A 22,949-nucleotide genomic window follows, 5' to 3' on the forward strand; every position below is an offset into this window, starting at 1 on the left:
TATATTGCCATCATTGTGATTGTAAGCGCGTCCAATTAGGTTGATTCCATCACAACTCAGTTGGGTAAAAAAAAAAAAAGTCCATTATTGTGAATTACACTGATTGGTCTCAACAGTGGCACAGTGGGAGCTTCACCATTTCAAAAAATGGGAAATGAAGTCACTTCGGGATGGAGATGTTTCTGTCAGTTTTGAAGGGTCCGTGCAAGAAGGTTATTTGCTATCGTCGAGTTGATGAAATAGGGGAAACCGGAGTTCCCCTGCTTCCTAACAATCAGCATAAAATCAGATTTGGAACTGCACGATTTGCTCACACCAATATGTGCTTCAGGTTTCAGGCTTCCACAATGGGAGTGCACCATTGCAACATTATCATCAAGAACCAAAAAGTCATGGCGTGGCAAATAGACAACAGTGACCCTGGGAGACATTTCTGCGAGCTCGACGGGCCGAAAGTAGAAATCTAGGTTTGATGTAGCTGATGCAAAACAGACAATATCCTTTAACAGGATTCTGAGATTTGCTGGGATCCAAAAGGCAGGTTTCACATTTGGACGTCTTGTGAGCAGAGGCTCCGGATCTTTGTTGCTCAAAGGACTTCAAATGACCTGTAAAAATTGATAACCAGTCAAGGATCGTAGCATGGATACCATAGCTGTCACAGGAAGTATAAAATTATTCATAGTATTTAAAAGATTCTACTACAATAATGTTAGTGTAAGCGGTACGTTTTCAAATCATTATAAACATAATTATCTTTTCTCATTTATTCTGCAGTTGACTAAAAATAAGTCAATATTATATTTGAATGTAAAGGGCATGAGGATTATGAATCCATTTGATTAATTAGTGTAACGCTTTTTGGATTGATTTTTACAGAGCTGGGTGTTTTTCTGATTAAAGTGTGAAAAAAAAACCAAAAACGTTCCTGTCCCCTGTGTTTATTTCAAAAACAGATTAAATCCAGATTTTTGTGAAGCGCAGAAAGAAAAAAACACCGCCAGTTATGGCTAAAAGTAGAACCACTTTAAACGAGAATGTCATGAATTTATTTCTTTATGTGATCGTCCCTCAGCATCAGTTAGACATCAGTTAACCAGTAGATCCCAATACATGAAAAGTAACCTGGTAACCTATAATTGAACACATTGCAAACAAACATAAAATATAAAATAACAATTAATGCTCTTTTTTCCTCTTCTTTTATAATACATATTCCAGCAATGTTAATTTGATACCGCAAAATAGTCCTAAAAAAAAAAAAAAAAAACAGAAACAGGAGCCTTTTTACCATTGTGTTCCACTTCATTTCCTTTCAACACGCTTGCTGAGTGTGCGGGAAACCGAGGACGGAAACCACCAAGGTTTTTAAAAGAAGGGAAAGTCTTGCATGGATGTCTGTTTGGTCGATCATTTCAGCCGAGGGGTCTGGCCTGCAGGCGGGTCCCGCCTCGTGCCTGCGGTTCTGGGATCAGCCTTGCAGGAATAATCGGGGGAAATCGCATTGATGGCGGCGTAGATCGCTCCAAAACCTGCACGCGTATTGCTAATCCGTCTTGGATGGATCGGAATCGGAACCAGAGCCAGGGTGTCGCTGGATGTGTGGCTTTTGGTCTCATCGGGCAGATTCTTAAATGTAAATCGCAGATGCAGAGGGGAAGCGGATTTACTGACGGCTCCTGAGCCAGAGAAATTATATTTTAAAACGGGTCAAATGATGCAAGAAGGATGCGGGTTTGAAGTTTGCGACCCCTTGCAGGCCAAACACATGCAGCTATTAAAAATGGACTCTAGATTTACTGTAGGTGTGAATGAGAGCCTGAATGGTTGTCTGAGTCTGTGAGCCATATAAACATAACAGACACTGAATATACAGCTGATTTTTAAAAGCCTATAGTTAACATAACTGTCAAAGCTAAACTATGGACATTACTGATATAATATCCAAAATTTTCCTTGATGCAGCGTTCTTAGAGCTGTGGTGAATATGGAAGGCAGATATAGAATCCACATGAAAAATGGGGGTAACTACATGGGGGATGCTTTGTTTGGTGGCTGAGTGTTAATAATTACTGTACAAATATTTAATAACCTGCTGATTCTGTATATGGTGACTGTGGGACAAAGTTCTACGTCAGAACAACTATTTCAAAAACCTTCAAGGTGTTTTCATTTGATCGATGTCCGACCCTTTAGCAGGAAATGGTGACCTTTAAGTGCTGTTCGAAGGTGAATCATCTGATTAGACATATAAAAAGACAGTTATAGATTGATTTAATTGATCACTCTACAGCATTCCTAATAAATCATAATGTCCCTTTCTCATCAGCCAATAACAATTTTTAACAAATCATGCACTAACTTGCACCATGTTTGTATAACTGATCGATTAGGTAACATAAAAAAATCAACTCTAATATTTTTTTAAATAATTCTCATCACATTTTGAATTTATCTTCAAATCTGCAGTATTTTTAACAAATATGATCATGCGTTAAACTGAAAAATCAATGATCATTTCATAGAACTGCAATACATAGAATTCTACGATGTGTCCGGTTTTGCAGATCATCTACACGTTAATGAGAACTGTTAAAAAAAATTTAAGAATTGGCATTTTCAAATTTACACCAATGTAAACAGAATTTAAGAAAGAATAGCTGATTGCAGCATGTTTGTGACTCCTGATGTATAGCATCCCTAATGTATATGAAGTGTGTATATGTTAATGTGTGTGTGTGTGTCTATATATAAAGGTGGACTGGCTGCTCTGATGTACACTGACATTGTTCAAACCTCCGTGATCCTCACCAGGGCTTTTGTCCTCACTGGATTTTGTGAGTCCGGATCGTGTCATAATAATACGGCTCTGCTACTTCAGCTCAGGTTACGGCTTCTTCCTTTCTGTGCGTTTGTCACTCGCGACAGGAGGAGGCATTAACTCGACTTACCAATCATTAAGGTTGCCGCTGTGGCGTGAAATATGCAGACGCCGCGTGGCGGCAACACAACGGCCTTATTGTTTTGTTTTTTTTTCCTAAAAGGTCAAGCTGTCGCGACGCGGCCGTGATTTTCCACTGAAGCTATGAGACCAGACAACATGAAATTGAAAAAGAAACCAATGAGGCGGGGGAAAAAATAAAGACGACAACAAACAACCGGCTCGTTCTGAGAGGATACTGAGTCATCAATTTGTCTCCAGCCAGGACTGGAAGGAACGCTGAACGCCGGAGCTCTTTAAGGAACGCACACCGCTCTCATTTTGACAGCATAGCTGCAATGTATTGGATCCAAATATCACAGGGGCAATAATATTCATTCATGCATGCATTCATTCTTTGTCTGTACCATTTATCCTGCACTCAGGGGGCTGGAGCCTATCCCAGCCATCACTGGGCCAGAGAAGGGATTCACCCAGCCAATCACAGAGCCACATATTGAGACATATAACCATTCACCCTCTCATTTACAAATCATAAAGAAATATCACCATTCACGCCCATACATGTCATGTGGAGACAATCTACCATTCACACTTTCGTTTGGATGTCATATAGAGACAAACGTCCATTCACTCTCTCGTTCATATGTCGTAAAGAGAGATACAACTATTCACTCTCATTCACAGGTAATATAAAGATATATGACCATTCACGCTCTCATACCCACCATATAGTGACATTTACTCTTGTCATTCACACATCATATAGGGATACACAACCTTTCACTCTCTCATTCCCACGCCTTGGGAATTTAGGTTCTTCAATGAACCTACTGCATGTTTTTGGACTGAGAGGAAACCATGCAGACATGGAGTAATAATAACCACACCCTACTGACCCTGATAGGTTCAGCTAATATCTAGGAATTAGGACCTCAGACATCAGGGATTTGAATATAATTCTGAGTTGATCCATTTACAAAAATGAGCGTTTTTATTTATTTGTCTGACTCGATCTCTTCTCTCCCCTTTGCCGCTGCCGGCCTTTGCAGATGTTTAGGGCAACGACACTTTGTTGGCCAAATACGGCTCTGCTGTGCTGAGCAAAAAAAAATCTGATGATTTTTGGATTTTTAATCTAAAGTGAAAATACTGTAAAAAAAAAACAAATGTTGAAAGCAAAAACGCTATGCTCTGGAAGAATTTATACTGCATATTTGTGTTTTCTGGGAAAACTCTCCTGTCAAACGTTTACCCTCAATACGTGCCTTAATTGATTTTTCTGAGTATTTGCCCCAACGTACCTTGACTTTTATTTGATATAATACTTTGAAAAGCACTCTTTGCAAATGACGGTAATAAAATCATCAAGTATACAATATATTAGCTTATTGTAACTAATATGTTTATCATTTGCTAATGGAGCTATAATGTTTTGTAAATTATTTAACAAATGCTTAACAGTACACCATATTGCAGTTGTGCTACAGCATATTGAAACTAAATTAAAATTAAAATTATAAAGTGATTCACCGCTGCAATACGGTAACCTGCCCACTCGGTGGAATACACCGCGTGATCATCAGCGCACAGGTTTATTGAAAATGTGCAGGGTTGTAGAAAACACCAGTGTGTATGCCAGTACCTATGTGCCTTCATGCGCGGATACTAGAAACATTAAACTCCGGGTAAACATACCGAGGAGTCGGGTTGCTCTGCAGTTCTGCTTCAGGCGGACACGACTCCCACCAACATCCGTGTCTCTGCAGGTGATCGTCCAGCGCTGCCTCGCAGCTCACGGTCTCAGGCTACTGTACCCGGATATGTAATCTTCCTTGGCATTTCTTACGAGAGCTAAAAACAAGAGACCGTAACAACTTTGAGTGGTGAAAAAGAGTTTTGCATGGAGTCACATCTGTGTGCAGTTGTTAGAAGCTGAAGCCAAAGGTTGATCAGCAAGCATAGACTTGATTTAGCACACTGATAAACATTCTTCTTTAGACTTATAACTGTATCTATGTAGGAAGTAAGTATGTACTCTTCCTACTTGATAAGTGTGTTGCTGTCCATGTGTAGATGAAGTTGGCCGCATGGTCCCTGAGGTTTGTGAGAAGGTGTGTGGGACCGAAGTGAGCTGCTCCAATATTGCTTATCCCAAACTGGCTGTCAATCATGCCCAATGGCAAGGAGCGAGCCGACCCGAAATCATCACAAAATCGTCACTCAAATCCCTTCCTCTCCCTTCTCGTCTTCGCCGCCTGAAACTTTTCATATGTCACTTCTGTGCCTCTGCGTCACCTCGAGCAGGTGTGCGGGGTCTGATGCTGGCTGCCCTAATGTCCTCCCTGGCGTCCATCTTTAACCGCGGTAGCACCCTTTTCACCACGGACATCTGGACTCGTGTCAGACGGCGGGCCAGCGAGAGTGATGGGAGTGACGAGTATGGACAGGATCAGGAATGAGTCCCTCAGAGGGGCAGCACACATTGGATGTTTTGGAGAGAAGGTCAGGGAAGCTCAACAGAGATGGTTTGGTCACGTAAAGAGGGATCGTGACCCCTGAAGGGAATGGCTGAAAGAAGAAGAATTCAAAAATACTCAATCGAGAGTGTTGTATTCTAAGACTTCCAGTAGTTCCGAAGCCAAATCTGGATTAAGTTGGAGGCGGTCCATCTCGTGACCTGGCTCCCCCATCGCCTCGCTCTTCTTCCTGGAGGTGTCCATCAAGAGAGTGAACGAAACGGTGAGACATCCAGCGATAATTATAATTTCTTCACTCCCGTGAAGTGTCATTATGTTATCTTCAATCCATAAAACAGTATCTTTTGAAACCATCAGGGTGCATTCTGGGTCCTGATCGGAGGCCTGGCGATCGGTCCGTGTAGGACGTTGCCAGAGTTCTGGTTTGGCACAGACAGCTGTATTTTCCCCTCCAAATGCCCTTACCTGGTGTGCAAGATCCACTATTTACACTTTGCCATCGTACTCTTTGCTTGTACGTCAGCACTGGTGCTGCTGGTCAGCTCCAGCACGCCGCCGATCCGGGATCCACACGTGAGTCATAGGTTTTGCAAATGTACCGGTTTCTGCCAAGACCGCTCTTTCACTTGTTTTTTTACGTTCAGATTTTGGATTGCTGAGCTCCCGTTTGCCTTCCAGCTGCACCGACCGGTCACAGCCTGGGTCATTCGAAAGAAGAGAGGATTGATTTAGATGAAGAGCAGGAGGAAAGAGGTGGGACATCTTGCAGGGAGGCTGATGAGAGGACAGGGGAGAGTGACAGTGTTAATGAGAAAAAAATGTAATTCACAAAGGCGGGTCAGGTGAAACAGACAGATTCTGACACCTGTTGTTCCCGGTCAGCGGACAGCACGGAGGAGGAGGTGGCTCCCTGTCGCGGCCCCATTTCACATTCGAAGAATCCCGTTGAGGATGCCAATGCTCTCATGATGAAAGCGGTGCCTGTCTTCATGTGGGGTTACGATGCTTAGCAGGCTCTGGAGTTCAAATGTGAAATGGGATTCAGGGCGAATCTGCACTTCTGCCATCTGTTGGTGACGACGGGTCACTGCACCGCAAAATCATTTTCGTGTTTCTCATGGCCATTTCCTCCTCATATTACATCTGCCCAGGGTCTTAAAAATGACATTACAGTGTCATCACCGTATACTTTTACATGCTTATTAACATTAAGCTTGTGTCCCAGAGTGCTAGAAGGGCAGACTATTTGAAACACCAACAAACCTGAGAGATGAAAAAATGGTCTCAAATAAATGTTGAAGAGCCTTTTCAAGTCTGAAAATATATATTTTTTCCTGAGACAATGCAAACGAAGCAACATTACCTCAAGTTTTAGGCCGGGCTGACGAGTTTACGAGAGCCTCTCGTAAAAATGCGGGTCAATGTGGACAAAAATAAAATCCGAATACTCATTTTGAGTAATTTCTTGGCCTGTTTTTGGCTCAAATACCACACAAACCAGGAAGGGGGTTCAGATTTCCAGTTTTAATCATCACTTTTTTTTTTTTTTTATTTAAGCAGATATTTCCCATTAGCATTGTACATGACTGGAACCCACAGAGTTCTCCCATGACAACCCGACCATGTTCCCGCCTCCGTTCGGTTTCAGCATCATTCACCGCATTGTATTAATGTCCAGTCTGTCAGCTCGCAGGGGCAGGGATAAAAGCGGGGGGATGGAGTGGAGGGGAGGGGATACGAGAGGTTTTCCCAATAATGAAGAGTCAGAGCCGTCACCAGGCACTGTTCATCAGTTACTCTAGAGTTATGGGTGGATCCAGCCGAGCCGGACGGGGGGGGGGGGGGGCTGTCTATCAAGCAGGGTAAACTCTAGCCAAATACAGGTCCTGTGCAAGTCCTAATACTCCTGACCATCTATGAGGTATCTGATGCCTCAATCTCCTGCAGGGTGGGTAAGAGGTAGGGGAATTTTAAGGCTGGAAGCTGGTGTTGAGAGTTCCTGCGGTCTGTGTTACTTGGTTTAACCCGCTTCGAAGCGTTGAATGGCGGCTTTGGCAAACGGATGTCCTCTGCCGTATTCAGGGACGGGACGGAGGACGGGGGACGACGACAAACAAAGATGACGTTCAAAAAAATACATCTTTGAGTGTCGAGTTGGGGGCGAGAGACGGGGGGGGGTATGGCGGAGAGCACAATCCAAGAATAAAAGTAAATACAACAGCAAACATTCTCTGACACACACCCCAATAAAACAAACATCCCACCCACCAGAAAAAAAAAAAAAAAGCGCAAACAAGCAAACCAGTCAAACCATACAAAGTGACATCAGGCCTTTCACAAGTGAAATCAAGTTTCTCTTTTTAATCCCATTCTCTCTTAATTATGTCCATCTCCCATAAAACTCTGTAAACCAGAAAGTATTCAGTGGCTTCTTTTCATGAATGGTCAACAAGGTTAGGGTCCACTCTGAGGAAAAAAAAAAAAAAAAAAAAAAAAAAAAAAGACAAAATCGTCTCTCAGTAGCCAATGAGACCGGTGAGCATTAGAGACTGCGACTGTCATGGACCGACGTGTGGCTACTCCAGAATCAACATCAGTGACGACAGGCAATGATTTCAGCAGCATTATCAGGGGACTGATCGACACAGTACAACATTACAGCACATTCAGAGAAAACGGAATGCGTGGTGCGGGACAGGTACGAAAGGCGATGTTCGCGTGACGGTGGGGGGGGAGGAGGAGAAGAAGAACGGCGGTAAACAAAAAAAAAAAATTATCAAGTTTGCTTTATACAATCACATTTCTAGAGCAACGCTGAACATTCCATCACTGAAGAAGTTTTACATGCGTCGGGGGACTCCTGCGGTTCGTTTCTGCGAACAAAAGCCGCACTGAGTCCGTTGAGCATCCGACCGACGTGGAAAGTTGTGATATAACACAGAGCGTAGAACAAGTCTTGGAACAGTAAAGCAGGCTCGAGGGCATTACATTTCTATTCGTCACTTAATGAACGCTAATCTCAATCAAACACACTGCAAAGTTTTCACATGACTTGCCTACCAGCCATTTATGGAGTGAAATGGAAACCCGGATGCGTTAAAGAGGCAGAAAAAAAGGGTTGACCAACAGCAGCGGGAGCGGACCCCAACCCTGGTATGCAAACTTTTTTTTTTTTTTTTTTAAAAAGGTGCCACTCTGGAGCACAGTGGGAGGAATGAGGGATTCTGGAGGGTTTGAATGGGGAAGAGGGAGTAAAAGCAGAGGAGAGGGGAAACACCTCTCTTTCTTCTTTAACACTCAAACTCCCTTAAATGAGGGCTACTCCTGAGAGAGGAGCGCCGGAGCAAAGAACAGTCCAGGAGTGCCGGTTCCTCCCTGTACTCCTTTTTCTTTTCTTTTTTTTTTTTTTTTTTCCAAAATCATCCTCTGAGTTGTTAAAAGGAGCACAGAGAATGAGATGGGAGTTGGCGTATTAGAGGTGTATGCCCTTTGCCTTTCTACCTGGCCTCCTCCCTTCTGTCCTCCCTCTTGGTGCGGACGGGCTGAGAGCCGTCAGCGGGCTGCTGAACCCAGTTGTTGTCGTGGAGCCCGACGCGACAGCCCGGCGTGTCTTTGTCCGTGCGCCGGCAACACATCCAGTAGGAACGTCCGTAAGGCAGGTCGTGGTGGTAAGGTTTAGGGTGCCAGCGGCACAGAGAGACGTCCCCGCGCTCGTACTGCCGTTTACACTGCTTGCAGGGGTCGTCACGATAGAGGGGGTCTTGATTCCAGCGCGAATCCACCGCTCGTACCCCGTATGTCTCGATCAGCGCCTTGAAGTAGTGACAGGTGCACTTGAGGGCTGCCAGGGACCGCGTGGGCAGATAACTGAAGATGTTGACCATGATGTGATCGGGGAGTAGCAGCATATACTGGCGAGGTTCGAGCAGGCGCTGAATCTGGAAGCGGATCTCGAGGAAATCATGCGATACGTGGCGGTAGAGGCGGCACAGGGACGGGTCCGAGCAGTCGTCCCCGACGCCGGCCAGGGGCGAGTCCGGTCGGTTTGTCCGCTCCCCCGAGCCCACCGCCACCCCCGCGCCCGGGCTGTTGTTGTTGGCGCAGTCCAGGGAGCACATTCCTGACCCCCGTCCGGCGGCCGTGCCTTTCACCTCTTCCTCAGCGCCCCGCGAGGGCGGGAGGAAGAAGAGTTGCCCCGGAGGAGGATCATCCGAAGGGTCGGCGGAGCCGCTTCCCCCGCCGCCTCCCCCGCTGGGCATCGCAAAACACACCGTCTCTTCCTGCACATTCTCCGTGCTGTCTTTGCCGTAGAACACGCACTGGTCCACGGCGCCCGTCACCACCACCTCCACGTGAAAGCCGGTCACTCGTTCCCTCCCGACGCCCGCCGCTTTCTTCTCCCCGGAGGAGAGCTCCTGGCCCGGCTCCGGGCTGACGCAGGCTTGCCGATCTGCGTGGTGGGCATCTCTGTCTGGTTTCGGGCTGGCGGTTGTGGCAGCGAGCAGCAGACTGCTTGGGTCTCGCGAAGACGGGCTGACAAGCTGGTACAGGTCGCAGGTGATTTTTTCCTTCGACCTGGCCGCTGCCTGGTTACTCCCGCCACCGCAGCTCATAAACATACAGCGGGACCTGCCGGCCGGCTCCAGTTGCGACCGGGGGTCCAGGTTGGATACTCTGAATGCTATCCTCACCTCGCCGTGGCTGGTGGGCGGGGGCGGCGTCGCAACGCCGGACTCACCCCCTCTCCTGTGCTCCCTTTCCCCGTCTCTGTTGGAAAAGTCCATGCCCGAGCCGCCCAGACGGAGTCGATTCTCCAGGTTCTGGGACTCGAAGCGCGCGATGGCCTGGGCCACCCTGCAGGACTCCTGCTGCTCCTCCAGCTCCTGGTCTGTCTGGATAGGAGAAGACGACTCCTTGCCCTCTTTGGAAGGTTTATCGTTTGAACTGTCCGTCACAAATACTATCGGAGAGGGGTCTGAAACGGTTTCCCGGAGTAAGGTGTGCTGATGGGGCGTGAGAGGCTGGTCGTGGGGGACGATGGGGGGCTGCTGGTGGTGTTGGCTCCCGTGGACAGCCACGATGCCCTGGAGGGCCATGGCGGTCCTTTGCTCGACCAAGGCGACCATCTCTGCCACTGATAGCAGGTCTGTCTCGTTCACCGCTAGCGGCGGTTCTTCAGGGCTTGGGGGTGCGTTGGGTGCCAGGGGGGAATCGTGGTTGAGGTGCGGCTCTGAGGCTTGGGAGCGGGTTGGCGGATCGTAGGACGAGCATCGTCGTCTTCTTTTCGCTTTGCTGCAGTCGGTTGCCCAGTTGCCTTTAACCTGGGAAGAAAAAAAATTAAACAAATCCAAAAAAAAAAAAAAAAAGCCCACACATTAGAATAAATGTAATTGAAAACTTCTTTGCGTGATCCCCCTCTCATATGCCCCATCTCACCTTCATGGCGCTCGGCCTTGGCTGGCCGGCTCCACTGAACTGGTGGGCCACGAAAAACGCAATCTTCTCCTTGGTGTTTCCAGGCTTGATGACATACCAGGTGTCTAACAGCACGCGGCCGTCTTCCATTTGGGACCCAGAGGAAGGTGGCGATGGAGCGGCCGGGATGGGCCCGGAGGCCTGGCCCTGCGCGATGGAGCCGGAGACGATGTCGGGCTCAGGAGGCGTGTTCTCTGAGCCCACGTCCTCCTCTTCTTCACTTTGCTCCTGTACCCCCACTGTGAGGCCTCCATCCTCACTTCCATCCGCTGTCCTCCTGGCGCCTGCAGAGGGCTCATTCTTGCAGAGGGAGGAGGACCCCACCCCGCCGCCACCTCCGCCGCTGCCCCCCGAGCCTGGGCTCCTGGCCTTGTTCTGGGAGTAGGTGCCGAATGGCCGCGGGCACCACAGACGGATGTGGGAGAAGGTGTCTCGGTCCATCAGGATGGGGACCACCGGTGCATACCGGCAACTACGCTGGCCAGTGGGCACCCAGAGCCGGAGCTCTCATCGTTGGCTCCGAGTCCCAGTGCCAACCTGACGGACCTGGACTTGCACTGAGCTCAGCGGCAACACCGCATGCAACCTGCAGCAGAGAGGGCGGGGGGGGGGAGGGGAAAGAGAAAAGCACCACTGTGATATGACTGCTCAGTTAATGTATACGCGGGTTTCAATTGAGACATCAAAAAACCTACTGGTTAGCACCGGGTTCAGTGAATCTGGGGTCAGGCTTTATTCGTGCCGCAAAGCTAAGATCGGTTACAGGGTGAACTCTGGGAGTGGCCTTTGAATGGGAGCAGACATCATCCAGGCCCATAGCCTGATCTAAACCTGTTGGATGTAAAAAAAAATAAAGGCTTCTTAAAAAAAAAAAAAAAAAAAAAAGCCACACTAAACAGAATTTTAATCCTTCAATGATACAATTAATTTTGGGTCTTATGAACCAACTGACACACCTTTTTCCACCATGATCCATCAGCATGTGTTATAATAATTCTTTCTATAATACAAAGTCTCACTCAGCATATGTAAGTGAAATTATTGATGTTTCAGATGCTGCGCAACACTGGGTTCATACACTTAATTACAGGTAGCCTATTTGGAGGGAGAAAAAAAAAAAAACCTGTTGAAACTAATTTGGAATAAAATTTTGAATGGCATACTCGAGTCTCTAATTCAAATTAAAGTGGCTCCATTTCAGGTCGGTTGTGGGCGGCCGGCAGATGAAAGGGAGGAGAGGCGGAACACAAAAGGGCTAAATGGACTCTCCTCTGCTCTCCTGCATCTCAGTGCTTCAAAGAGGACTTGCTTAATAGGAGGCAACACAGGGAGGAGCATGCAGGCATATGCCTGACTATTTTTAGCAAACCGCAGGAGGAGGGGTTGGGGGTAACAGTGAAACTGCTGTGGCTGTCCTCAGCCCTTTCTTCATGCCAGAGACACTACACTCCTGGCAAAGGGAGGTGATGGGGGGGGACCTTCGGTTCGACTAAGGCGTTCACGTGGTGCTGCGGCGCCGGTACGCTGGGTCTGCCAAGAACGTGCAGGTGATAAACCCCAGACACAAAAAAGGGTGACTGAGCAACATGTTGCAGGTCTTAATCCCGGAGTTACATCTCATTTGTCAGCGTTCAGCTGAATCCTTTAAACTTAGATAACTGACAAAAAAAAAAAAAATAATAATCATGATAATAATAATAATCTGGCCACTTGAGGGTAGCAAATATATGATGTGACCAACATTGACATTACATTTTAAGATGGCTTGGCAATCATTTTATGCCTTGCTCCCTTTTTCTGCACAGTACAGGCAGACACTAATTCTAATCCAAATTACTAATCCAAAATTAATTTGGTGGCCAAGGATTTGCTCTCTATAGGGTCCAGAGGGGCATTTTTTTTCCTCTCTCTTCAGGCCACCAAATGTGACAACTTTATTCCACAGCGTGTTGCTAACTTAAGCCCCTTTGCAGCATAAATGTCAGTCAACGTGAGGAAAATCAGGGCTACTCATTGACCAGCATTGGCCTTTCAGACATGCAGCTCACAGCGGGAGACTTTCTGTGTCAGACGCGGGGGAGTGGACCAGCAGGAGGCCAGGCGTGACCCAAACATGGCACATCGGAGCTCACAGTGTTTTGTTTACAGAGCCCTGACCCTGATGGTCTGGAATCTTGTCGTCTTCGACAGGCAGATCATTGCTGCGCTGCAAAATTTTTAAATTTCTCCCAAGTTGAGTGATAAACCTCGCAGGCGGGGCTGTATAACGTTGACTTGCACTGACATTTCGGTTCGCAGAAACAGCTCATTTGGGCAAAGCCTGGATAATTTCAGGTTTGCCGTTTATGTGCAAAAGAGCTTTTACTGTCAAGTGTGCTCTCTTAGAGTAGCTCAGTAACAAAAGCACAGTGAGAAGGGTGGGAATGACTTTCCAGCTAGACAGCAAAGGAATAAAAACCACGACTGAGTCCCTGAATGCATTACGGTCATTGTCTTTTTTACCTGCTTATTATGTTTATTTTTTGCTGTTTTGTTGACGCAAAACTCGCTTAACCATGGAAAAGGAAGTTGAACAGATTCATTGCCACAATCTTAAGGTACACTGTTGATAAAAAAACAAACCAAAAAAAAAACAATGAGTATAATCCTAGTTAGCACAGATCAAATAGTCAGGTTTCAATGATAACATATTTCTTCAGTAACTACCAAATGAAAGCATTTAAAAAGTTGCATGACTTCACACAAATGTAAATTTCAGCCAATACACTTGTTGGCACATTAAATGTTTCAAATGTCACTCTATTCTTTGCTATGCGAAACCACTTACATATAACATAATTACAAATAGGTACTATCAATTAAACAATTTCAGTGTTTTTAGGAGGGGGGGAAACAATATTTCTAAAATTAATAACTTGCTTTTAGTGATTGAAGGGGGACTTATTGAGTAGTTTCTAGGTGAACCTAATGAGAAAATATTGAGGACAACCACAACTAAAGGAGTAATTTAATGAAGGTCAACACTGTGAATCAATAGCTTTGATATCTAATTTGAATTTTTCAAATTGGAAGAAAGTACCTTGAAAGGGTGCATTAACCTGAGACACTGAAAGGCTGTTTTTTAGAAAATCAGAAACAAAACATTCTTTTCTCCTCAATAACATATTTACAGCACCTTAAAACTAAAGAAAACAAAAACTAAAACACTCCAGTTCTGATACACCCATTGCTTTTGTAGCATGAACGCTAATCTTTTTAAAAGCAACACTGGATCACTAGAGAGGACCACTGGTCCATCTTTTTGGGAGGCGTGCGTTTGCATTTCAAGTTAATTTGTATGGAATTACGGTCAATTTTTCAGCTTCATTACTCATTCATTGTCTATCTGCTTATCCTGCACACAAAGTGGGTCCTGGAGCTTCTGACAGCTGTCATTGGGCGAGAGGCGGGGTCCAACCCGGACCAGTCACCAGTCATTCACAGGGAGCACATATAGAGACATCCAGCCATTCACTCTCTAATTCACGCCTACAGACAAGACTCTTCTGTTAACTTACAGTTTTTGAATTGTGACTGGACGGCAGAAAACCTACACAGGCACAGGGAGAACATACGAGTAATTTTAATCGAGGTATACTTTGTGAGCTACAGATACATCATTACTGGAACTAGAGAAACAGTTTCACAATTGATGTTACAGACTGGTGTTTTCCCACACAAATTTTCCCAGCAGAAAGCAGACACTGGGCAGACAAGGGGAATTGCAAGTGGACAGTTCCTGCTTTGGCTGTTCACTGACAAGGTTAAAAATAAAATACAACCTCCACGGTGCTGGTTAAAATCAGAATCCCTATTTGGATTATTCCGTAGAAATGTCGATTACTCAGTCAGCTGAAACACAGCAAAGCACTGAAAAACACCGACAACTGATGTTGGACTGGCTGACACATCGTAAACAGCCTGTTTAGCCTTATGAATCGAACATGCTCAAAATCAGTCTTCAGTGTTCTCTTATGCCGCATTAGGACTACCTGACTAAAGTAAGGGTGTTTTTGCCATAACCAAACTGAACAGGACACATCACTTCCTAAGTGTGTTCTTTCGCAAAAAAAAAAAAAAAAAAAAAAATTTCCAAGTACATCATCCAATCCTTAGTTTGAAATTTGATTCTAATCAGATTTCTACATTACAGACACTTTTCCTGATCCTGATGCTGTTGAAGCTCAGATCGGGTTTCTTGCATCCTAGCACTCGATGAGTACTGCAAAGAGTAGTTGAAACCAGCCTCCTCTCCCAGTCAGTTCCTCTGAAGTATTGAGGCCGTTCTGTGCCTTGACCGACAGCAGGCCTGCTGTGCAAACAGTAAGGGGTAGATTTTGCAGAATTTGGCTAAATTTGTTGTTGAGGATTAGTTGTCTTGTCTGTCCATTGACACAAGAAAAACATAAGAAAAGATTGTTTTCCTCCAACTAACAAATAAGCAGACCCATGCATTGTGACAGCCAAAACACACCATGCTCTCCTGAGAATATCAACAAACATATTCACTTACATGATTAGAACATAGTACCCCAACAAGCACTTATTTAGGTATTGGTTACATAAATGTGTTCCATCAACGACGGTAACTACACAGAGTAAGCGCAATCTATTAACACAAATGAATTCTGCTTATCAACTAGTTTTTCTTTGGACTGCCATTTGTTACTCCTCCGCATATGGAAATCTGTGTTGGCGGCACAGCTACAGTATGTGAGGCCATTAGCATGGCGACCAGATCTGAGCGCATCACTTGGATTTAGCAGTGGCAACAATCCTTTTGTCCTTCTTCAAGGCTTGCATTGTACCTGGTGTTGAATCGCATCTGCGCTTCTGAAATAAAAACCTTTACACACCGTAAAACTCGAACTTGCCGTCTGTTAATTATTCATTTCCTGTTTATAACATCAGACAGGACAAACTGTGAATTAAATTCAACAATCTGTCTCTCATGAGCTGTAACACTCCTATTAGGCAGAAATACCTTTTTTTTTCTACTCATTTTTATTTATGTAACGGGCTAAAATTAAAAACCTGCAGGTTTTGCACGGTAGGCCTTGAGAACAACAGATGGAGAGAGGACTGGACTTGGTAAGTTATTTGATCATGTCTGTTGCTTTAAATCCTCGTGTCACACCTCAGATGTACCCGAACAGTTGGACACGAGTAACTTTCACATGCGCACAATCCACTTCTCTCTCTCGTATATGCAACAAATGCCTGCACTGTTGAGCTCCGCTGTCAGAGCGGCTTTGCAGCAAGCTGAAGTGGACAAACCACAGAACAGTCGGTGAAGAAAGGGCTGGCATGTAATCCGATATTCAGCCCTTACCAATCCCTTAAAATATGCCCGGATCAGCTGTGATACAGATTCTCAGCTTCAGATCTGGACACCTCTATCATCATATTCGGAGGCAGGAATCTAAATAAATTAGCTTTTAAGGTTCTTCAGCCTGTTGTCATTTTTAATGGGATTAAATGCTAATTTAATATCTTGACTTCAATACTCTGGCCCGATGTGGACCTTCTCTGTCATGGCCCACCCCGCCTTATCAATAGAGCTACTTTGATTAAGAAAAAAAAAAAAAAGAAAAAGGTGGATGTATTTGTTTAGCTGGTTGAGATTTGCTGACACTCTAGGATGCTTGAACATGTGGACTAATGGAATGGCTTGGGGAGGTGCAAAAAGCAAACAGTCCACACAGCATGGTGAACCCATTCAAATGCTTCCTCCATAATAACGCCGCAACAACTCAACCAAGAGCACGCAGATTATGTTGTTAAAAAAATAAATAAATGAAATTGCAGACCTACTTTACCGTCCTTTCTCTTCGTGACCTCTCATGACTCCCTCACCACTTAAATTGTTAAACCTCCTTTCCACCAGCCCATCTTTCCCCTCCCTCTCATTGCATCATGCCTCTCATAACAGATTGGATGGAATTATAGGAGAGGCCAGAAACAACAGCGAGCACACTGCAGTGCTCAAATAGAAGGAACACACACAGTGAGCATTGCCATCTTATCAAGATCCCAGAAACATCAGCTCTCACTTGTTAAAATTTAAAACAATGGCAGAGTTTGAGCAGGTCTTACAGTACTACGGAGCGGTAAAATGACTTGTGGAATGTCCCGAGGCTTACCAAAATTAATAAGCAGAGTTAACATCTGAACCTGTTTGGCAAACTAAATCATTGAGTGCAGCCAAAATTTGAGAACAAACTGGAGAAGGAACCAATTACTCCTGTTTATTTTACCCAGTAATAACTCCAAATATCACCATTTAAATTGCACATCAAAAGCTCAACGCTCAAGTTACAATGCCGTTTGTTATCGGGGGATAACACTCATCTGTTTGACAAACAGTGTTAATCATCTGCTTGCTGGAAGATTTTTGTTCTTGTTCGGGCAAGTTCAAAATCAAACCCATTGCAAGATATCCACCGAGGACTGAAGCTGCCACTTCTATAAAAACTTTGCACAAGCTGGAAAAGTGCCCCAGGTTGTTGCAGTGTTAAAATGTCAACACCAAAATGATCTATAAAAATATAGTCCCTAAATACCTGTTGTATGACAGAATACTTAACCGATCCTAGCGGGAAACTGTTGATTCACTGCATTTAACCCATCATGGATGAGTCCTGAGTGCTGGGCAGCCACAGAGGTGTTCTGTATTTTGCTGGACAGTACTTTGACGGGCTAGGAGTAAAATTTCAGAAAAATTTCACCCTTACTGCCTAATCAGCATCGCCTACAAATAAAATGGTCGGGGAGCTGTGGCAATATGAAATGTGAGACAAAATCCTTTTTCAATTTACATTTAATTAAAATCAGGCCTTACCCAGCCGGGTATTTGCCCAGTCAAGATGCCTGTTAGGGCCCGAGGCCCCTACATGCAATCTCCTGTCTAGGAACAGCTACAGCTGGAGAGTGCTTTTCATTCGGTTCACGGTACCACATTCCTCCTTAACAGCAGGTTTAAGTTACTACTGAGCAACATTTAACTCATTTTATTTCAGTTCCTTCAAAAGAAGGCTTGAGTTTGGTTGTTAAGCTTCCTGATCAAACTAATCCTTCAAATCCTGTCCAAGCATAAGAAGCAGCCAGCAGGACTACAATCCTGGGGACTGCGTTGAGAACCCACGATGCAAAAGAACCCACGGTCAGAAAGAAAAGTGTTTTTTTATAGACTGTATTTAACTTTCCGAGTTAAATGAATTAATAAATTAAAACTATACAGTATGCAGGGCGTGCCAACTTGCGGGACAACACAGGGACAACAATACAACTTTGGCCAGTCCCCACCTTTCAGATTCCTGTTTATGTAGGTGGAATATGTTAACTAGGTGTGTAGAAAATAGTCAGCATTTGTCATGCAAGTATTTCAGTGGTAAACAGAAACATACTTTCTAATAAAACAGGGCCAATTGCAGGTCATAGAACATATTATTATGACATAAAACATTCTACTGCCAATTGCAGCACTTGTGTAACGACTACAACTATTAGGCAAACAAAAATAAATGTCACGATGAACTAGATAGTCAAACGCGTAGCTGTAAATCTATGTAAGCTACGGTTCGTTTACTAACTCACTGCTGGCAACCAGAAGACATATTTAGACTGAAAAGAACCTGGAGGTACATCAAAACACCAGATCTGGAGCAAACTGCAGCATGGCAAGAGGCTTGCGCAAAAATTTTTTTCAGACAGCATGTGGATTGATGGGGAAGGCTGTTGGAAGTATTACTGTACTTTTGAATACTTCATTGTGTGCTATTGCATAGAACCAATGCTACCAAGGCTGATCAACCAATTCAAAAAAGGGATGCGCTTTTGAAGCAGTGCTTAAGAACAACAACAACAACTGATTCCTAGTAAATGACTGCTCATGACTATTAAGTCACATGATGAGCCAATGTGGTGCAATGGATCAGCAAATGAATAATCAAACTGTTATGTGGGAATACAAAAATGGGAGATTTTAGAATGGTGTGCATTATTTCTTGCAAAAAAGAAAAAAGGAACGTGATGAGAAGCACATTCAATTAATCGTATTGGTTTATATGAGAGGGAGTGTACTGACATACTGCCATCCCTGTTTAAATGTGACACTTCTGAACAGAAAGCCCATAGAAAAAAACTTGCATCTGGTTAGTGGGAGCTATCAAGAGCTTGTGTGAAGCTAACTATAGCCGCTGGACGTGTTTTGTTGCACTTGTTTAGAGTTGTGGTTTTGATTATTTATCCTCATAGATCATAGAGGAGACACTGATTGACAAGCTGTGAATTACTGGCATATAAGGAACCAGAGCTTTGTCAGTGTATTAGTGTTTTATTTTTTTATTACACTGAGCGTGTAATAGGCTGTTACTGTTTTCTATATAAACAGTCAGAGTTGGGCATTTCTTTTCTTGCATTCATGCTTATAATTGCCAATTTAAACTTAATACATTAACATAAGTGACACAAAATCGTATCTTACTTGGAGCAGCCTTTCAATAAAAATGAAGAATGAGAAACATGCTGCGTGACTAAGCCTCTTGTTTTTGACATATGTCAGATGAGGTATTGTATTGCACGTCTGTTTCGGTGCTGGTATATTTAAAAATACAATGTAAAGAAAGGAAACAACACATCTTATGTTATGTAGATGGCAAAAAAGCTGAACCTATTCTAAGTAGGCACTGCGCTATTCATCTAAATACTGTGCACCGTAGGAGTTATACATATCTGTACAAGAGGATAAGGATTGCCGTTTTTGTCTGACAATCTTCCTGGTTTAGTAGTATGTTTCAGCAGCAGAATTGACATTCTTATTTAATACCAGCCAAGTATGATCTGTTGACCATTTTTTAGTAAATAAAAAATCCTTTAAACCACCTGTGTTCTATGCACCAATTAATGCATACCAAGCTTAGCACTTTAAAACGGGTTGTACATGCTACACTGAAATGTGTGTGTAGCCTGACAACCCTTCTATTGATACAAGTGATTATTCTGTGTACAGTGAGGTAACATAATATTAATTAATGCTGCACTGCATGTATGGTAGATGAATGTGTTTCTTACTTTTTCAGGCAAATGTCTGTGGATTACTGTTGTCATGAAAATATGACTATCTAGAGTATTGCTAACACTGTAGTACACAACACAAAACAAACAGATCTGCTTGCAGAATTCTACTTGTGAATACAAAGTCACTGACAAGATTACACTTGAAATGACTGTAGAGATATTACTCTGAGCAAAAGTGACAGCTGTACGGTAAGTGTCCTCACGAAAGTATTTCATTATGTCTCGTGTAAATAAAACATTCACATTGGAAGCTTGTTTTGAGACTGATTTGGGATGAGCAAATAAAGTTGTTGATGTTAGAAAACGTCATTGTTGCCATCGTTGTCAATCAGCTTGTTGGGTGTAATCTATCCTTTGCTAAACGCCCTGCTAATTTGGCGTTGACGAATGAAAAGGGTACCAGACAGGTCTCCGCTTTGAGCAGACCCTCTTTGCTGCAAACTGTCAGCTGAACAATAGGGCTGAGTGCCTTCTCTGCAGCAGTCTGCCCAGGAACATTACACCCACAGCAGCTCTTCGGTGAGGACACCTGGGGAGCGTGGCTGCAGAAGCGCCTGTATGTTTGAGCATGATCTTCGGCACTAAGCGCTCCCATCGTCACAAGTTAGAGTTTTAAGTCAAGTCATTTAAACTACGATCGCAGTCTGAAAATCCACACAGTTACGGCATATTATTCTACTTGATCAAAGGACAGACGGGGAAATAATTAACTGTACGGCCAAAACTACATGAGGCTGTGTGGCTTCTAATCTGGTATTTCAGAGCCTGAGTCGCCTATATTCATAACAACAACAAGAGGCTGACCTCCATCCAAACCCTGATTCAGTGCAAACCTGTTTGCCTGGGGTATCCATGTTTAAATATCTTCTCAAATTAACCGAGTTGTGATACACACCAACTGGGTTAGATTTACACACAAAGGGAAACCAAAACACCTAAGACTTACGGGAAGCATCACAAAGCCTTTCTCTATTGCACTTACAAATCATAGGTCATATGTGGGATTTATAGGCTCAGTTTTAGATACAATTACAACCCAAAGAGGCTGAAATAACGCCAACTCTTCTGGTGACAACAAACAAGCGCCTTGTCACTAAAGTAACTCTCAGAAGCAGCTTCAGTTGTCATCCTAAAGACACTTTACGCGTAGTTTAGAAACATTTGTGATCACCCACTAACACTACCCAACTAGCTAAGTGCGTTTTAGTGAGCACCGCTAAGTACTTTCTAATACAATGCCCAGAGATTTTTCCTTTCATACAACTTGGTAAACAGATCATATCAACTAAGGACAATCCAGACAGGTTTTCCAGGAATTTAATATTATATATAACTGTCAAAAAGATGCATAATGTAGGGGACCATTGGCTAACGAGCTTGCTAACTTGATAGCATAATTTACCTGCAAAGGGTAAGCTGGCTAGCAGGCTAACAAGGTAGAGGAAAAACCAAAACAAAAAAACAAACGTTACACTTTGCTTGCCTACCTACCTTGGCGGCGTTTATCACCGCGGGTAACCTCCTTGGAGCACAGATTGTCGATCTTGTATATTTCCTCGATGTATTTCGCAGTAACCAAACCAGTTTGTATGGTGAAATGCAGGTGACACGAGTTAACTATTCGTGTCCACGTAACGTTAGCTAAGCTAGCCCACGATCGGGCTAACGTCGACAGTGGCCAGCAGCTACTTTCTATTATCAACCTTGCTCAGTGGCGGTGGTTTATCAAGGCTTGTCAGTTCTATGAACACAGTTCGACTGACAGTATTCCTTGTTAGGACTCTCAGTCCTCCCTCTCCTTCTATCTATTTAGAAGTGCCACTGGCTTTTACGGCATGTTCTCAGGGATACCAAAATAATCAGTGTCAAAACGGCAGGAGGAGGAAGGCCATCTTGTTGACAAGCAGCTGCATAAGGACCGTAGCCAATGGCGATGCAGAGTCGGTGGTGTGCCCATATATGGCGTCCGCGCGGCTCCCTCCCTCTACTACCCCCCCTCCCCCGTACACACACACACACATACACACCCACACGCATACACACACAACGCCCACACACACGCACACTGAAAACTACAGTCGCAAGGTCATTGTGCGAAAGACAGCTGGGATGAGCCCCATGCAATTTACATTACACGTTACAGTTGCTATGTATATCATCTTCATTCTCACAATTTAAATACCCTTCAACTTCATACAAATGACTTCGTATTTTTCCGCAGCAATCTTTCGCTCCGGCGTCGTACAACGGATTGGTCCTCTTCTAATGTAATTGTTTTTCACGGTTAAAAAGGGTGACACACAGTTTAAACGCGTTTGTTAAAATGCGTGTGTTGGAAGAAAATATAGTAACAAAGCAACATATTTGGGCACCACTTCTGCATCCGATTAAAGGTGTAACCCAGGGCGTTTCACGTTGTACAGTCCCGTGACACGATAATATCCTGATGCAACATATTACCACAGGACACAATCATTTGCACGCAGTTGTCTTGCATTGCATTAGAGGAGGCGTTGAGCTTCATCGTGTTAAACTGAAATGCATTTCCAATATTTTTTGCAAATGCGATTAATCCAATTACCACTACCTGAAATAAATGTTATAGTAATCCGTACTGATATTAGTAATAATAAGGCAATAATAAGAAAATTAGACTTTCAAATTAAAATGAGAATTAAAGGCATGTCAGTTTCATCTGAGTGTCCCTCGCTAAACGGAAAGTGGAATTAAGATTTGACCGTGTTGACTGCACCGCGCGGCACGTGCATCGGCGCGTCCCCCAAACTACTCACGCCCCTTAATTCTGATTCGTCATATTTCTGCTTTAGACCCGCCTCTTCTACTTTTATCGTACTGTTATTCGTAGATTTATGGGTCTGTTATCTGTCGTTATGCGCTGCTATTGGCTAATTAAAGACGCCCTTATTCACCTGCCG

At 44.1% G+C, this 22,949-nt stretch overlaps 2 protein-coding genes across 4 annotated transcripts; one reads left to right on the plus strand and one right to left on the minus strand.

Annotated features, from left to right (window-relative positions):
* Positions 1 to 2,773: 2,773 nt before the first annotated feature.
* Positions 2,774 to 6,431, plus strand: slc5a2 (solute carrier family 5 member 2). Its single transcript, XM_086177987.1, is given in 9 exon segments — positions 2,774 to 2,837; positions 5,018 to 5,102; positions 5,104 to 5,123; positions 5,249 to 5,381; positions 5,671 to 5,683; positions 5,779 to 5,994; positions 6,100 to 6,112; positions 6,115 to 6,216; positions 6,304 to 6,431. Coding segments are annotated over 9 exon segments (774 nt in total).
* A 501-nt stretch (positions 6,432 to 6,932) lies between these two features.
* fbxo46 (F-box protein 46) lies at positions 6,933 to 21,902 on the minus strand. Of its 3 annotated transcripts, XM_086143355.1 has the most exons (4): positions 21,505 to 21,902; positions 11,592 to 11,727; positions 10,858 to 11,482; positions 6,933 to 10,742 (listed from the first exon to the last, which is right to left on the minus strand). In XM_086143355.1, exons 3-4 carry the CDS (start codon positions 11,335 to 11,337, stop codon positions 8,919 to 8,921), a joined length of 2,304 nt encoding a protein of 767 aa, XP_085999481.1. In that variant the 5' UTR covers positions 11,338 to 11,482; positions 11,592 to 11,727; positions 21,505 to 21,902; the 3' UTR covers positions 6,933 to 8,918. The 3 variants fall into 3 exon arrangements, with proteins under 3 accessions (XP_085999481.1, XP_085999472.1, XP_085999491.1); XM_086143346.1 differs by lacking the exon at positions 11,592 to 11,727; XM_086143365.1 differs by lacking the exon at positions 21,505 to 21,902 and having other exon boundaries at positions 11,592 to 11,782.
* Positions 21,903 to 22,949: the final 1,047 nt, after the last annotated feature.

This window comes from Fistularia commersonii, chromosome 3, assembly GCF_037954325.1.
Source record: "Fistularia commersonii isolate RoL2024-O1a breed Wild chromosome 3, RoL_Fcom_v1.0, whole genome shotgun sequence".
NCBI classification, from domain to species: domain Eukaryota; kingdom Metazoa; phylum Chordata; class Actinopteri; order Syngnathiformes; family Fistulariidae; genus Fistularia; species Fistularia commersonii.

What these genes read in the sequence shown, in the direction of transcription:
- fbxo46 (XM_086143346.1), bottom strand. Translation starts at nt 11,337, where the DNA reads ATGGACCGAGACACCTTCTCCCACATCCGTCTGTGGTGCCCGCGGCCA. An exon ending in CAAGGCCGAGCGCCATGAAG is followed by an intron (nt 10,743 to 10,857) that starts GTGAGATGGGGC and finishes TTTTCTTCCCAG; the next exon opens with GTTAAAGGCAACTGGGCAAC.